At 37.7% G+C, this 16,541-nt stretch overlaps 1 protein-coding gene across 8 annotated transcripts in view; it reads left to right on the top strand.

Annotated features, from left to right (window-relative positions):
* The window catches only part of CNST (consortin, connexin sorting protein), a 99,255-nt gene that overhangs the window by 29,244 nt on the left and 53,470 nt on the right, over positions 1-16,541 (top strand). For 7 of the 8 annotated variants that reach the window (XM_086344982.1, XM_086344983.1, XM_086344986.1 and 4 more), the window contains one exon: positions 3,001-3,429. The exons of the other annotated variant lie outside the window; for it this stretch is intronic. In XM_086344982.1, the coding sequence (XP_086201108.1) occupies positions 3,051-3,429 (379 nt within the window). In that variant the 5' untranslated portion in view covers positions 3,001-3,050. The remainder of the gene's footprint in view (positions 1-3,000; positions 3,430-16,541) is intronic. 8 annotated transcript variants of the gene reach the window in all.

Consider the following 16,541-nt stretch of genomic DNA (forward strand, 5'->3'; position numbering starts at 1 on the left):
CCCCAATCGCTCCCAGCATCAGAGTCTTTTCCAATAAGTCAACTCTTCGCATGAGGTGGCCAAAGTACTGGAGCTTCAGCTTCAGCATCATTCCTTCCAAAGAAATCCCAGGGAAGCCTATAATAGAACTAAAAATTAGCTATGTGCTAGAGAAATTGTGAGAATTGAATAGAGTGTTGGTCTGAACAGTTTAACTGGCACATGATGCTCGATAAAGTTGCAAAATGTGATTTGTAATTTTATACTCAACAAGGAGCCTTAATCACTAATTTCTAGATATCTTTATCATCTGAAATGGTTTATAGAAGAGATAGTTAAAAGTTCCAGGAGCTTGCTGAGATATCCCTATCATAAATTAATACTGCAGCATTCTCAAATGATGCTGCTTAGTGTTCGTCTGTTATTAGGAACCTAATAATTTTCAGGAGGTTTAGAAAAGCACTGTTTCTGAACCTTAAGCCACTCGAATAAACCTGTTACTATGCCCATCTGTGAAATTTTGGGGGCAGTATTTAATGGCTGACTTTCTTGAACATTTACTGTGGGCCAGGTACTCTGCTTACATGCTTTATCTGCCATGTCATCTAAGCCTCACAAATGACTCTTCGAGGTAGGTATTACAGTTCTTCACTTTTACAAAGAGAAAATTAAAGCTTGGAGATGCTAGGTAATTTGCCTAAGGTCACATACACAGTTTGTTAAATGGCAGAGCCAGAAATTGAACCTTGGTCTGCCTGTGTTCTTAGACGTTATTTATGCTGAACTGCATAGGATTCAAATCAGGAAGACCTGGTTTCAGATTCAATTCCACTTATTTCTAGGAATAAATATGATTTTAATCAAGATATTTTTGCCTTTCCGAGCCCCAGAGTCTTCATCTCAAACACAGTATGAATACCTCCATGTAGGCTTGTTTGGAGGATTAGAAATAAGATACATGAAGTGCCTGGCACAGCTTCTAACACATGACAGAGACTCAGCGAGAGGTGACTGGTATTATTTGGGGCTCTCTAGATCGCTTTCTGCCTTCCGCCTTGGCAAGAAATCTCTGTGTCTCTTTCAGATAAAAATAAAACCTTTATGCTTTCAACCGCAGATACATGACAGAAAATAACTTGATTGTTTACATTAGAAAACAGCTGAGGCTGTTGACAGTTTTAAGAACTGACATTTCTCTTACAGAGCCACATAAATTTTTCACTATTTTTGCTTTTATTGTGGTAAAAATATATGACCAAAAATAAGCCATTTTAACCATTTTTGAGTATGCGGTTCAGTGGCACTGTTGTGTAACTGTCACCACTATCTCTTTCCAGATCTTGTCCGTCATTCTAAGCAAAATCTCTGTAACCATTAAGCTGTAACTTCCTCCCTTGCCCTCAGACCCTGTAATCTAGTTTCTATCTCTATGCGTTTGCCTATTACGAGTATTACATATAAGTGAAATCATATAGTATTTATACTTTTGCATCAGGCTTACTATTTTTAAGGTTCATCCATGATGTGGCATGTATCAGAATTTTATTCCTTTTTATGGTTGAATAACATTCTATTGTATAAATACATCGCATTTTGCTTATCTCTTCATCCATCATAGGACACCATATTAGCCACATGCACTTTTAAGCTCTTATTAGAATTTGGATTTTCTCATGATAGAGATCTGAAAATACTTTATTAATCACTTTTCAATTAAAAATTATACTCTAGTTTGAATTCATTTTAGGTCTAAACTAAGTTATTCTTAGTCAAGTTAAATCATTTTACTTTTTATATTATGTATCTGTTAATGAAGAAATATAGTATATATTTTAAGGAAAATGATACCAGCCAGATTTAGATATTTTTTATATTTGATAAGCAATACATTTATTCTGAATCAGATAAAATATTCCAGTTGTAAGATAATTGAAAGCATGTGATACAGTCAGTGTAGAGCTCATGTTTTGTTTTATACTTTGTTTTTCTGTTTTTCAAAAAAAATTAAATATGATATTTATTTACTGTGTATATTTACTGTTTCTAAAGAGCAAATAGCTTTTCTGTTTATTAATTTGAAGAATTTACAAAATTCTTACCACAATGTTTTTCTCAAAATTGCTGAATTATATTTGATTCAAACCCAAAGCAAAACTTGGCAAGCATAAAATACCTAAATCTGGCTGGCATCATTTTTCTTAAAATATGATATACTTTTGGATGAGAAGAAGGGAAAAAAACGTGACTGATACAGGGCTTAAAGTCTGTTTTGTATGGCTTTAAAATGTTACAAGGATTCTTGGGGTAGATTTACATTTTTTCCAAGTCTAAACTAAGTAGCCTAGAGTTAATCATGGTTCTCTCTTTTTTAAAACTGAATAAAAGAAATTTGCTGACAATTCTAAAGAACTTTTCAGCGCTTATTTTTAGAAAGTAAAGTATGTAATGAGAATATATGCTACCTGAATTTTCCCCCATATACTTTTTAAAAATTTTATTTTAAAACTGTTCTTAAATGTTTTCATTTGTAAATATTGCTGCTGCTTGGCCATATAAGGACTTACGCAAAGACTTACACTTAACTTTCACTTGTCTCTTAAGTGTGCAGGGATAAGATGAATGATTGGTTTTAGCAGACAACCTTACTTAACCAATAATTTCTTTCATCAAGGAGGTGGTTCCAGCATGTTGCACCATTAGAATATCTTGAGAACTTCAAAAAATACATCAATAGTTAGGCTTAGTCCTCAGAAATTTTGATTTCATAGGTCTACAATAGAAATTTGACAGGCTCCACAGGTAATAAACATGCACCCAGGATTTAGAGCCATTGTATTCAAGCAGGAACCAGGTGAGGTGGGGTAGGGTTGTGAGAAAAGTAGATATAGTAGGAGTGAGCCTTTGTCATTTCTGTCTCTTCCATATTTGCAGTAAAACAGTCCAGGAGAAGAGGAAAATCAAAGATCACTGAAAATCCAGAGTTCAAAAAAATAAACTAGATTTTTCTTTTTGTCATTGTAGACATTGAAGGACTTTAATGAAACTTAAACGGTTCAACAAAAGATGCTCTAATGGATGACAGCGAAACTCCTGCATATAATCTGCAGATAGAACCACAAGATGGATGTCATCCTGGTGACGGTGTGGAAAGTAAAGTAACATGCTTGCCTTCTGCATCAGATGAAAATGAAAATCAGCTTGATGGGGACGGGCTTGAGCTTCTGACCAGCAGTGGCAGTGCGATGGGCAAACCTGAAGTGTTGGAGCAGGACAGTCTGAACAATAATGAAAGCTGCACACCAAGCTGTGAGGTGGCTGCAAGCGAGAACTCGGAAAACATTTCTTGTGAAAGCCCCAAAGACGGGCAGGCCTTCTTGAGAAAGGACCACAAGATACCTGGAAGCAGAAGTCCAAGAAGCAAAAGAGGCACTGTAAAGAAGATACCACAAGGTATTTTATTTTAATTATTATTTTTAACTAAAATAAACAGTCTTCCCATCCCATACTGTGTGTATTGTCCTGCTTCTTGCTTTTCTTCTCTTAATATGTTTCAGAGCTAGTTCTGTGATCGCACGTACAAACCACAGCTGTGTGGTATGCCATGTATGTGACATGTGTCTCTATAGTGTTCATTGTGTGGGTGTACCATGAAGTATTTAACCACTTTTTGGCTATTCCCAGTATTCTATAATAAATGTGTTGAAGGTGGCATTTTTTGTACATGTCTTCTCACTAGATGGTTTTAATGTATGTATGTATATATATATAGCCTTTTACTATATCTATTAGACCATTTTCTACCAATATCAGCATTAAAAATTTCCTTCCATTGTCACTTTGGCTTTCATTTCTAACCAGTGATTTTATGGGCTAGTCCAGTCTTACACAGCTTTTTTGGATCTTTACATCTCACTCCATTAATGTATATTAATATACATCATATAACAATGTTGAGTAAGACATCTAGCTTTATGTTACTTTGGTTACAGAGTATTTTTCATCTGGCATATAATTTAGCAGTTAAAATTTGGAGCTATGGACTTTTTTTGCCTGAATCGTAAGGCACCCTTGCGAAAAGGCAGCCTCTGGTTATTTTTTGATCAGAACCATGTGGGTCTAGAGAGTTCTGGATACCTTATTATGGGACACCTTAGTGTAGCACCACTTTACATACGGCCTGTGTGAGGCTCTGGAGAACAAAATGGGCTGTCTCATCTGCTCTCCTACTTCTTTGGCTGGTTGAGAAATATGGCCATTCTATCCATATCCTGTTTTTTATTTGTATTTGTTTATTTGGAGTAAAATATGAAACTTTTCAGTTTCTACAAATCCTTGTTTATTCAGTAGGGCAATTTGACAACTTTTTACTGTAACTCATCATTTGGCTTTCCAATTAATGGATCCCTTTTTCTTTGCTTTTTCTTAGTAGACGTAAAGCAAAAAAAATTTTGATGAGAGATTTGAAAGCATTTTCTTAAAAGACCTAAGTGTAAACCCATGACATATACAGCGCTATTTGTATGTAAATTGATTCACTCTGTAAACATAAGTCAAAAGTTATTTGTTCCTTTCTAATGTGACTTTGTGATGCTTTTAAGAACTGAGACCTAGTTGCGTATGTGTAACAATCGGTCATAGCTTCAAGATTGATGGCTCCTTTTATTTCTTCCATGATCTTATTCCAGTTACCCTAGGTGTGATTATATAATTTCAAGTTATTTAGTACTTATCATCCAGTGAGCAGATATGTGTGGAATTAGTATTCCTAATGCATTTGAAACATATGATTTACAAAACTTAGGGACACTTTTTATACAGATTATTTTTTAAATTATTTTATATACCTTTAATAAAATGAGTTTAAGATTGTGAGAAAACTGAATTATGAGTTGTAAAACCTAAGTTCAAATCTTATTACTTCTGGTTCTTGGTCACTTGGTGAGTCTTAACTATTCTGTATTTTAGTTTCCACATCTGTGTAATGATGATGTTCATCTCCATATATCTATAAAATTCCTTTTTGAGCTGTGAATTTCTCAGATTTCTGAATCAAGATGGTACAGTCTAAACTCAATTAAAACTTGGTAATTCCTCTCTAGTGTATCTGTTGAGTTTTTCATGTGTAAGCAATATACTGGTACATTTTTGTTTTTAAATGTCATCTTTAACTGGGGTACTGCAAAAGCCCTCTGCAAACATTTCTTCCATCTTATGTTTTGCCAATCCATTCTGCATGTTAGGATTAAAAAGGCAGAGAGTTTATAGTTAGAGATCTAGACATGAGCATATTTACTCTTTTCACTATTTAATTCCAAGAGTCTACATAAATAAAGTCTCACAGTTTTGCAGATAAGTACTTTTCTAATAATAGAATAGCTTCTCAAATGTGATTTGAAAGACATATAGAACATGATGTTCAACCCCAAACCAGAAGTAAGTTTTTTATAGCTGGGTGCCCTCTCAACAGTTGTTTTTTAGAAACAGACATTAAGGTGAATTTATGTACTACTATGCTTACAGGTGGTGCTAGTGGTAAAGAACCCCCCTGCCAGTGCAGGAGACCTGAGAGACGTGGGTTCAGCGCCTGGGTCGGGAAGATCCCCTGGAGGAGGGCATAGCAGCCCACTCCAGTATTCTCGCCTTTAGAATCCCATGGACAGAGGAGCCTAGCAGGCTACAGTCCACGGGGACTCAACAGACATGACTGAAGTGATTTAGCACACATGCATACATTATGCTTAATTTGTAGTTAATTTTTCACGTATCCAGTAGCTAGTACTAGGGGAAAAAAAATTGGAGTAGAAGTATTAGGAGACATCATTATTTGCTGGTTTTCTGAAGGCCACATTTCTGTAAACATGCTAAAACCTGGAACTTGTCCCCAGGAAAATCCAGTTGTCATTATATTACGAGAATTTTTTTTTCCTTAAGAAAATGGAATCCCCTTGATATAGTCAACTAAACAGGGTTTCAACCTGCATTCCATCAAATTTTCCCTGTGGCTAAATCTGGTGAAGCTTTAGGTAAATATCCTAAAAACAAGTGAAAATCAATATATTTTTTATTTTTTATTGAATTATAGTTAAAACCAATAAATTTTTAACAGCTTGATTGAGATATAATTCACATACCATATAATTCACTCATATAATAAAGTATGCAATTCAGTGCTTTTTAGTATATTCAGAAAGCCATGCAGTCATTACCATGGTCAGTTTTAGACAGTTCAGTTTATTTTCATTACCACAAAAAGAAACCCCGTACCTATTAACAGTCATTCCATTTACTCTGCCCTGAAACAGCCTATAGGAGCTCTCATGGGCATTCATTTGTTAAATTCCCCTGGAGTTTCATGAAGTTCATTTCTTGAAGTACTTTTTCAGATCTGTTATATATAAAATCTAAGTGTTAAGTTTAGGTTACTCAGAGAGTTGTGTGCCCTAAGTGAGCCTTTAATATGAAAGGAGAAAATAAATAATGGTTTCTGAGTTTAAGACAGTCTGGCTGGATACCGAGGTGCTTATATAATAAGGTAAGCTTATAGAACCAGACTGTGGCTTCATGTGGCTCATTAAATTTTCTGAAGTTCTGCTTCTTTAGGAGCTCAGCAAAGCAAGTAAGCTGAAAGAAGTGCTGTTCTTTCCTCTCAAGTGTCCTTTCTGGCATCTGAGAAGAAAATAAGGATATTCTTTTGAATATGTTTATGTTAGAGTCTGCTATGATGGCACATTCCTACTAAAACACTTAAAACATAGATGATTTAGGTAGTGAAAGGAGTGGTCTTTCAGCCTTGTTTGAGTCCCATCCCGCAAAAGTCATGAAGTATTAATAGTAATTTTCATGTCTTCAGTCGTTCAGTTGTGGCTGACTCTTTGCCACCCTATGAACTGTAGCCCACCAAGGCTCCTCTGTCATAAAATAAAGTTGTGGCTATTGTTATGTCTTTCCTTCCTTATAGTGACATTGAAAAAAAAGTCTTCATTGCTGTGATTTCATGTTATGATTCTTAGAACCATTGCATAACTAAAATTCCTCAAATCGCCTGTGTATGCTAATGCCTGTCTTGGCCATGAATTTGGGAAATGAATCAGAAATAAATTTCAATATATCAGTATGCAGTTTCTATGCTAAATTTGCTGTGCTTTGTTCCTTCCAAAATTTCCTCGGTCAAAGGTTCAAGTTAGTGCTATGGAAATAGAAGAGTGCTCAACATTTAAATATCTTCAGTTGTTGGCTAAACACATTTAAGCAGTTAAAAGGAAATATTCCTTCCTTTTCCTTAACACTACATACTAGTATTATGAGAGACAAGGTTGAAAAATGAGTCAGCTCCTTTCTGACCTGACCTGGGGCCAGAGGGTTATCTTATGTAATTATAGTGTAATTACTGACTGCTTGGGGCAACGCTTTCTCCTCCTATGCCCTCAGGTGGCAGCCTCTGCCTTTAGAGGAGCAGCACAGCACTGTGGTTAAGCTCTCAGGCCACAGTCAAGCTGCCCTGTGACCTAAGGCAGGCAACCTGAATCCTCTCAACCTGGGTCCTTATAAATTAATGGCTAAGGATTAAATTAAAGACATAATAGAATGACCCCAAGCACTTAGGAGACACTAAGTAGTAGCACAGTTTTCAAGATTGAATTGTTTTCTGATAGGATAATTATCTTTGTCAGCTAAAAAGAATCACAGCCTAAAGGTTGAGAATCATACTTTCTTTGACAGACAAAACTGAGAACTTAAGCCCAGGATGCAGCCTCTCATACAGCTCTACAGAACTGCTCCAAATAGGTAAGGGAGGAGCCAAGATAGAGTTTTCGCAACAGAGGCCAGGTAGTGGGAATATTACAAGATCACTGTTAATTAAAGAAAAAAAGACATCTCAAGGAATTTAGTGCTTTTCTACAAATGGGAAGGTGCAAGGGCTTGCTGAAATCATCCATTTGACGTGCACCTCGGCTCCCTGGGACCAGTGTTCTGTGCTTTCTTGTCCTGACTCTCTGGGTACCTCATTGGGGTGGCTGCAGTGGCTGGCTACTAGATAGTGGGCATCCAGTTTCTATCCTGAGTCCCTCAGGGTTCACCCTCTGGGCAGCTGTAATGTGATGGCTTGATGGCTGCAACATCCTGTGTTTACTGATATGACAGGTGGAATTTTTTTTTCTCTGACAGCCTGTGGGAGCTCTCATGGGCATGCATTTATTAAATTCCCTTGGAGTTTCATGAAGTTCATTTCTTGAAGTACTTTTTCACATCTGTTGTATATAAAATCTAGTAATTATTAATAGAAGTGAAGCCAAAATTCTGGAACTTAAGAATACAGTGATTGAAATGAAAATTTCACTCAAGAGGATTCAACAGCAAATTTCAGCAAGCAGGAAAAAGAATCCGTAAACTATGTCCAGAGGGATGGATTTAAATTAAAATGCTCTGAAGAGTACTACTGTATAATATTTTTGTATGATAGAAACTTTGAGGTGTACGTACTGTTGATGAAGAAACATCACCTCAATCTTTGGGATGTAATATTATTTTTGTCTTAGAGATGGGGGGAGGGGAAAACGCATAACTATTGCAGGCTCATAAAGATACGTCAGTTGAGGAGTTTAAATTCTATAGAGCTCCAGGAAGACAGTTTGGTAGACCCTTGAAAAGTTAAACATAGAATTAAATCCACCAATTCTACTTCTAGATATGTACCCAGAGTAATTGAAAGTAATGCCTCAGATACCTGTATATCAGTGTTCAGGGCAGCATTATTCAAAGTAACCAAAAGGTGTTAACACCCCAGATGTCCATTGATAAAATATATAAAGAAAAAATATATATATATATATATGGAAACATTGTTCAGCCTTAAAAGGAGTAATAATCTGATACATGCTGCAACATGGATGAATCTTGAAGACATTGTGCTGAGTAACACAAGCCAGACGCAAAAAGACAAACATTGTGTTGCTCTGCTTACATGAGGCACTTAGTCTAGGCAAATTCATGGAGACAGAAAGTAGAGTAGAGCTGTTGACTTGGAAAAAAAGTATAGCCTAGAAGAGAGATTGTTTAATTTGGCAGACTTTCTGAGGATTTAAACCCAGGAGTCAACCTTTTTCCAGAGAGACTATTCCCAAGAGGTAAGGTAAGCACTGGGAAACAGAGCAATTTTTGCAACAAAAACCAGATGAAAAATTACCGTTAAAGGAAACTAGAAAACGTTAAATAAAGAAAACACTCAGTGAATTTATAGATTTTCTATGTATAGGAAGATGTGAAAGTCTGAGCTCACTGAAATCATTTCTTTGATCAGATCAGATCAGATCAGTCGCTCAGTCGTGTCCGACTCTTTGCCACCCCATGAATCGCAGCACGCTAGGCCTCCCTGTCCATCACCAACTCCTGGAGTTCACTGAGACTCACTTATCTAGGGCCTGTATCTTGCTTTTTTCAATCCCAAATCCCCTCAGGATGCACCACTGGGGAGAGGCTGCGGTGGCTAATATCAGTGGCTGGCAGCTTGTTTTTGTCCATCCTGATTTCTCTCAGGGCTTAGCAGCCGGGCAGCTGCAGGGGCTAATGATGTGATGGCCGCAACATTCTTTGTTTACTGATATGGCGGGCAACATTTGTCATCCACAGAGGATTCCAGGTGTAAAGCAGGAGGGGAATGAGGAGTTAGTTTTAATGGGTACAGAGTTTTTGTTTGATGAAAAGTTCTGCAAATGGTAAGTGGTGAATTACAACATTGTAAATGTAATGTCACTGTATCATACAGTTCAAAAGGGTTAAAATGTTAAGTTTTATGTTATACATAAAAAAATCACCAAATAACAATTCATAGAGTTCCAAATTCACTGTCATGGACATATTTAATTTAATTTGATTGCAGCTCGCTGAGTTTTAAAAACAAAAGTTCTTGAACATTTTCTGAGCAGTTGGTGTATGAATGCCACCATGATACCTGCTTTGTATGAAATATCTCATTTAATCTTCTTCTTAAGTACCACGATTAGCCTCAATCTCTAGAGCAGAAATCTGAAAGCACAGAGAGAAGTAACTTGCCCAGGATTGTACTGCTGACAGGTGACACTCTCAGGATTTGATCCCAGGCAGTCTGACTTCAAACTGAGCCTGATTGTTAAACTGTGCTATTTGACATTTTCTAATTTTGAAGTATGTTTAAAGAAAAGTTCTGTTTCATGTCCGACTTAACATACTTTGCCACAGGACCATTTCACACACACTTTCTCTCTGAGTATGTTACAGCCATGCTTCTTCAGAACAATTCCTGCCTACCAGCCTTAGCAAGATGAAACACGATCAGAGAAAAGGGTGTTGGTTCACCCTGAAGGAAGTGGTAGAGTTTGGTTTGTTTCATTAATTGTCTCTGAGTCCTCAGATTCTTTATTTGATCTAACCTCAATGTAGTGGAGAAGGACTGTCAACAATTGGGTCAAGGAAAGTTTTGGCTTTTTTGCTTTTTATTAATCTAGGATAAAAATACCTATGTGCTAAGTCGCTTCAGTCTTATCTGACTCTTTGTGACCCTGTGGACCATAGAAAACCTACCACGCTCCTCTGTCCATGGGATTCTCCAGGCAAGAATACTACAGTGGGTTGCCATGCCCTCCTCCAGGGGATTTTCCCAACCCAGGGATTGAACCCACTTCTCCTACCATCTCCTGCGTTGGCAGGTTCCTGGAGTTCTTTACCACTAGCAGCACCTGGGAATCCCCAATGACATCTTTTAGTCTTCTGGACAGTTCTTTGCATTTAGCCAGAGCAAACTGATTTAAAAAGCCTGAGGACTCCCTTTAACACAAACTGGAAGTTCAAAGTTCAAGCCTCATCAAGTATTCTCTTAAATACATCAAGCCAATCACCATTCCCTGTCCTCTCAAACCATTTTTTGAACACCTTGGAAATCTTCATCCTGCCTCTTGTTGTAATTTAGACGTTCAGTCATGTTCAACTCTTTGCCACCTCATGGACTGTAGCCCACCAGGCTCCTCTGTCCGTGGAATTTTCCAGGCAAGAATACTGGAGTGGGTTGCCATTTCTTTCTCCAGGGGAAAGTATTTTTTTTTTTAAGCAGTGAATGTAGTTTTGTTTCCTGATATCTTTCTTCGAAACTCAATGTTCTTAGTTGAAAGTAGATAGATCATGGAATTGTGAATAAATAGCAGTGTTAATTTCAGTTCAGTTCAGTCATTCAGTCGTGTCCAACTCTTTGCAACCCCATGGACTGCAGCACGCCAGGCCTCCCTGTCCATTACCAACTCCCAGAGTTTACTCAAACTCATGTCCATTGAGTCAGTGATGCCATCCAACCATTTCATCCTTTGTCGTCCCCTTCTCCTCCTGCCTTCAATCTTTCCCAGCATCAGGGTCTTTTCAAAGGAGTCAGTTCTTCGCATCAGGTGGCCAAAGTATTGGAGTTTCAGCTTCAGCATTAGTCCTTCCAAGTGTTTGCTATGACCAGTGCATTCTCTTGGCAAAACTCTGTTAACCTTTGCCCTGCTTCATTCTGTACTCCAAGGCCAAATTTACCCATTACTCCAAGTATCTCTTGACTTCTACTTTTGCATTCCAGTCCCCTATAATGAAAAGGACATCTTTTTGGGGGTGTTAGTTCTAGAAGGTCTTGTAGGTCTTCATAGAACCATTCAGCTTCAGCATTATTGGTCGGGGCATAGGCTTGGATTACTGTGATATTGAATGGTTTGCCTTGGAAACAGATCATTCTGTCATTTTTAAGATTGCATCCAAGTGCTGCATTTCGTTGTTGACTATGATGGCTACTCCATTTCTTCTAAGGGATTCTTGTGCATAGTAGTAGATATCATGGTCATCTGAGTTAAATTTACCCATTTCAGTCCATCTTAGTTTGCTGATTCCTAAAATGTCTGTGTTCACTCTTGCTATCTCCTGTTTGACCACTTCCAATTTGCCTTCATGGACCTAACATTCCAGATTCCTATGCAATATTGCTCTTTACAACATCGGACTTTACTTCCATCCCCAGTCACATCCACAACTGGGTGTTGTTTTTGCTTTGTCTCTGTCTCTTCATTCTTTCTGGAGTTCGTTCTCCACTGATCTCCAGTAGCATATTGGACACCTACCAACCCGGGGTGTTCATCTTTCAGTGTCCTATATTTTTGCCTTTTCATACTCTTCATGGTGTTCTCAAGGCAGGAATACTGAAGTGGTCTGCCATTCCCTTCTCCAGTGGACCACGTTTTGTCAGAACTCTCCACCATGACTGTCCATCTTGGGTGGCCCTACATGGCGTAGCTCATAGTTTCATTGAGTTAGATAAGGTTGTGGTCCTGTGATTGTGGTTTTCTGTCTGTCTGCCCTTGATGGAGAAGGATAAGAGGCTTATGGAAGCTTCCTGATGGGAGAGACTGACTGAGGGGGAAACTGGGTCTTGTTCTGATGGGCAGGCTTCCCTGATAGCTCAGTTGGTAAAGATTCTGCCTTCAATGTAGGAGACCCCTTTTCAATTCCTGGGTCAGAAGATCCACTGGAGAAGGGATAGGCTACCCACTCCAATATTCTTGGATTTCCCTTGTGGCTCAGCTAGTAAAGAAGCCGCCTGCAATGTGGGAGACCTGGGTTCAATCCCTGGGTTGGGAAGATCCCCTGGAGAAGGGAAAGGCTACCCACTCCAGTATTCTGGCCTGGAGAATTCCATGGACTGTATAGTCCATGAGATCACAAAGAGTCAGACATGACTGTTTCTTTACCTCTCATCTAAATGAAGTGTCTTAGGAGAGTCCATATAGGGTATATTCCAGTTTAACAGATAGAAAAATAAAGGATTAAAGAGATTGACTTTGCCTAGAGTTGCAGAACTAGAAAGCAGTTGATTTTTGAATTCACAGGCAGGCACTTGACTTCTAAGCCAAGGCTCTCATTTAATCTCTGATTAATTTCAGTTGCTTTATCTATAATGTTGTGAGGATTTAGTGGCATAGTGAATATGGGCTTGTAGTCTACTCTGTGGTATGTAACGTTTAACCAACATTTTCCCCAAGAAGTGTTGTAAGTACGTGCTGTTTGTCAGGCACTGTGCTTACTGTTGATGTCACAGTGATGAAACATACCTCTACTCTTTAAAAGCTGACTGACCAGGCAGAGGGACCAGCATGAACAAAAACCAGATTGTTTTCTAAAGTCACACTAACCTGCATATAAGAAAGCATCCTTATACTCTGAAGTAGTAGACAGTATTTGAAATGATTGAACTTTTATTGTTTTAATTTGAAGTATAGTTTTATAATTTTGTGTTAATTTCTGCTATGCAGCAAAATGATTCAGTTATATAAATAGACATTGTTTTTTTAAAATATTCTTTTCCATTATGGTTTATCATAGGATACTGAAATATAGTTCCCCATCCTATACAGTAGGACTTTGCTGTTTATCATTCATATATATGTATCTATATGGTAGCTTACATTTGCTAACCCCATCCTCCCCTCCATCCCTCTCCCAACTCTCTCCCCATTAGCCCCCACAGATCAGTTCTCTGTGCCTGTGAGTCTATTTCTGTTTCATAGATAGGTTCATTTGCGTCATACTTTTGATTCCACATGTGAGTGATATTATATAGTATTTATCTTTCTGACTTACTTAGTATGATATTCTCTAGTTGTATCCCTGTTGCTGCAAATGGCATTATTTCATTTTTTTATGGCTGAGGAATATTCCACTGAATGTATGTCCTACATCTTCCTTATTCCCTCATCTGCCAGTGGACATTTAGGTTGCTTCCATTTCTTGGCTATTGTGGATAGTTCTGCTATGAACGTAAGGGTGAAATACATTAAGCCTTTCACTAACCCTTCTTCCATCCCCAAACATCCCCATCAGCTTAGTTTACATCATTACTTTCACTGTTTGATCCTGAGTATAGTCATTGCTTCTGTCTTTACCTAGACCTCAATGTCTCATTGTAGCGCCTTTTCAAACCCCATTTTGCCTGTGATCGTTTTCCATTATCTTGATTAATTACTACCTCAAGTACTCGCTATGAGATTTTTACCTTTAAGTTATCTGGTTACATCATTCTCCCTGTCACGCAGAGAAACAGTTAATATCTCTTCAATATATTAACAAATGGTAGATCAGTGCTAGATTGTTAAAGGAGAATACTGCCGGTAATTTAGTGTTAGAGTACACTCCTAGTGAGTTAAGGTCAGGGGTCCCAGCGCTGGTGTCCCCCAGGTGTGTCTCTTGACCACCACGAGAGACAGATTCTGAGTTGAATAAAACTGCGTGTCAAAACTGACACAGAATTCAGTTATGAATTTTATCGTATGATAAATTGAGTAAAATCTCTCAGGTAAGACTACTCCTCTCATCTCTGGCCCAAGGCAGTTACAAGTAATTTTTTTTTTTAAAGTGTAAAACCTCAATAGGTACATGTAAACTGTGATGTCTATTTTAGAGCTTGACGAAGTTGACAGATATTAAGTGAAATGAAGGCCTGTGATTTGACTGTCACCACCTACGTATACTTATAAAAAGAACACCAAATTGGTTAATGGCAAGTTTTAACCGTAGCCCACAGATGAAGACAAATCGAATTTTTTGTTCCTGTCTGTATGTATAGATTCATATCTGACACAAGAAAGTTTCATTTATGTTGAATGACAGTTTGTAGTGAAGGTGAAATTATATGTACCAGTATATGTTCTGATTTGGCTTTTCTCATTAATGATAAATATATCTTTACTGTTAAAATATGTCTTTACCATTAAAAGAAAACTTTTAATGTATTAGAATGAATTTTCCTATTAATTGATGACATATTCTTAATTTTTTCAAGCAAAACTTTGTAAGACCAATGTGACATGAAAAATAATTAATTTGAAATTCACATGGAAAAATACTGGAACTTCCGTGTTATGACATAAATGCTTTGTTATGACTACTTTAAAATGTTTTAGTACATTATGAACGTGTCAATTCACAACATGCTAGTCATTCTGAGTACTTATGGTTACGCAAGTATTTATTTTCCTTACTGTCTTTACTAAAAATAAGTTCAAGCATGTTCAAACTTATAGTACTGGTGAGTAATAAATAAGCAATTTGATATTCCAACATAGTTTTTATAATTCCTGTTATTCAATGTGACAATAGAAATATGAGCTTCATTAGCTTTATTTACACTTTCTTCTTAATGTTTTCTTCAAATTACAAAAACAGTGCTGTCTCAGAAGTGCTTTACAAGTCCTGTGACCTTTTTAATTCAAGTGACAGTAAAGCCTCAGGATATTATTTTAAGATGCTCTTTGGGAGGATACCTGCCTTTTACATTCACTGTCTCATTTAATTCTCACAATAGTTTTATAAGATGGTAGAACACCCAGTTTAGAGATCACTTGGGAGGCTAGGGAGTGAAGGATTGATGTGCCATAGGAATAGCTAATAAGTACTGGAAACAGAAACGGCACTCGGGGCTGCCCTTACGTCCCCTGTCCTCCTCCTTCCAACTTTTTGAGAATAGTTTTCTCATTGCAAGTTTTTTATCCTAGCAATGTGAAATTAATCAGGATGTATTTTAAGTAGTTTAAAAATTGATGTAGCTAGAACTTGGCCAACTATTGTTTTCCTATTGAATTTTATGTGTAAAGTATATCCTTGTCACTTGATTACATGTATGATAACAATTTATGTTTCTTTGGTGGTGGGGGTTCAGTCACTAGTCGTATCCAACTCTTGCGACCCCATGGACTGCAGCCTGCCAGCCTCCTCTGTCCATGGGATCTCCCAGGCAAGAATCCTGGAGTGAGTTTCCACTCCCTTCTCCTGCGTCTTCTCCACCCAGGGGTCAAGCTTGTATCTCCTGCATTGCAGGCGGATGCTTCACCGTCGCGCCACCGCGCGTTGTTAGTCGCTCAGTCATGTCCGACCCTTTGTGACCCCATGGTCTGTCCACGGAATTCTCTACACAAGAACACTGGAGTGGGTTGCCATTCCCTTCTCCAGGAGATCTTCTCAACCCAGGGATCGAACCAGGGTCTCCTGCATTGCAAGCAGATGTTATTTTTTTTTACCCTCTGAGCTACCAGGGAAGCCCCAAAATTATTTCCCTAAAAGCTTAACAACACTGAAAACAGAAACCTGCGCTTTAGTGTGGAATGTTACATAATTCTTCTTGCAAGGCCGTTCAGTTATTTTCTTGCAAACTCTGATATGCTTCTGTTTATGCAATCCACAGTTTATGCAAAATAGTCACAGGGGTTAAAAAAAATACAGCATGTGGGGTGTGGAGCAGCTAGAAGATACTTTTATTACACAGGTACCCCTACCTTCACTTTTCTTAAATGATTGAACAGCCTTGTTCACAGCAGCATTTTACATTTCATTTATTTTAATTGTACATATTTGGGGTGTACAACATGATGATTTGATACACATAATGCAGTCAAACCAGTTAACATGTCTCATCTCGTAGTTGTCATTTATTACTGTGTGATGAGTGCAACTAAAAGCTACTCTCGGTGTATTTTCAGTGTTCAACGCAGTATTATTATGTAGAATCATCATGCCTGTAT

The sequence above is a fragment of the Bos grunniens genome, chromosome 16, assembly GCF_055505025.1.
Source record: "Bos grunniens cultivar Pamir isolate PY7600 chromosome 16, Bosgru_T2T1.0, whole genome shotgun sequence".
In the NCBI taxonomy this organism is placed as follows: domain Eukaryota; kingdom Metazoa; phylum Chordata; class Mammalia; order Artiodactyla; family Bovidae; genus Bos; species Bos grunniens.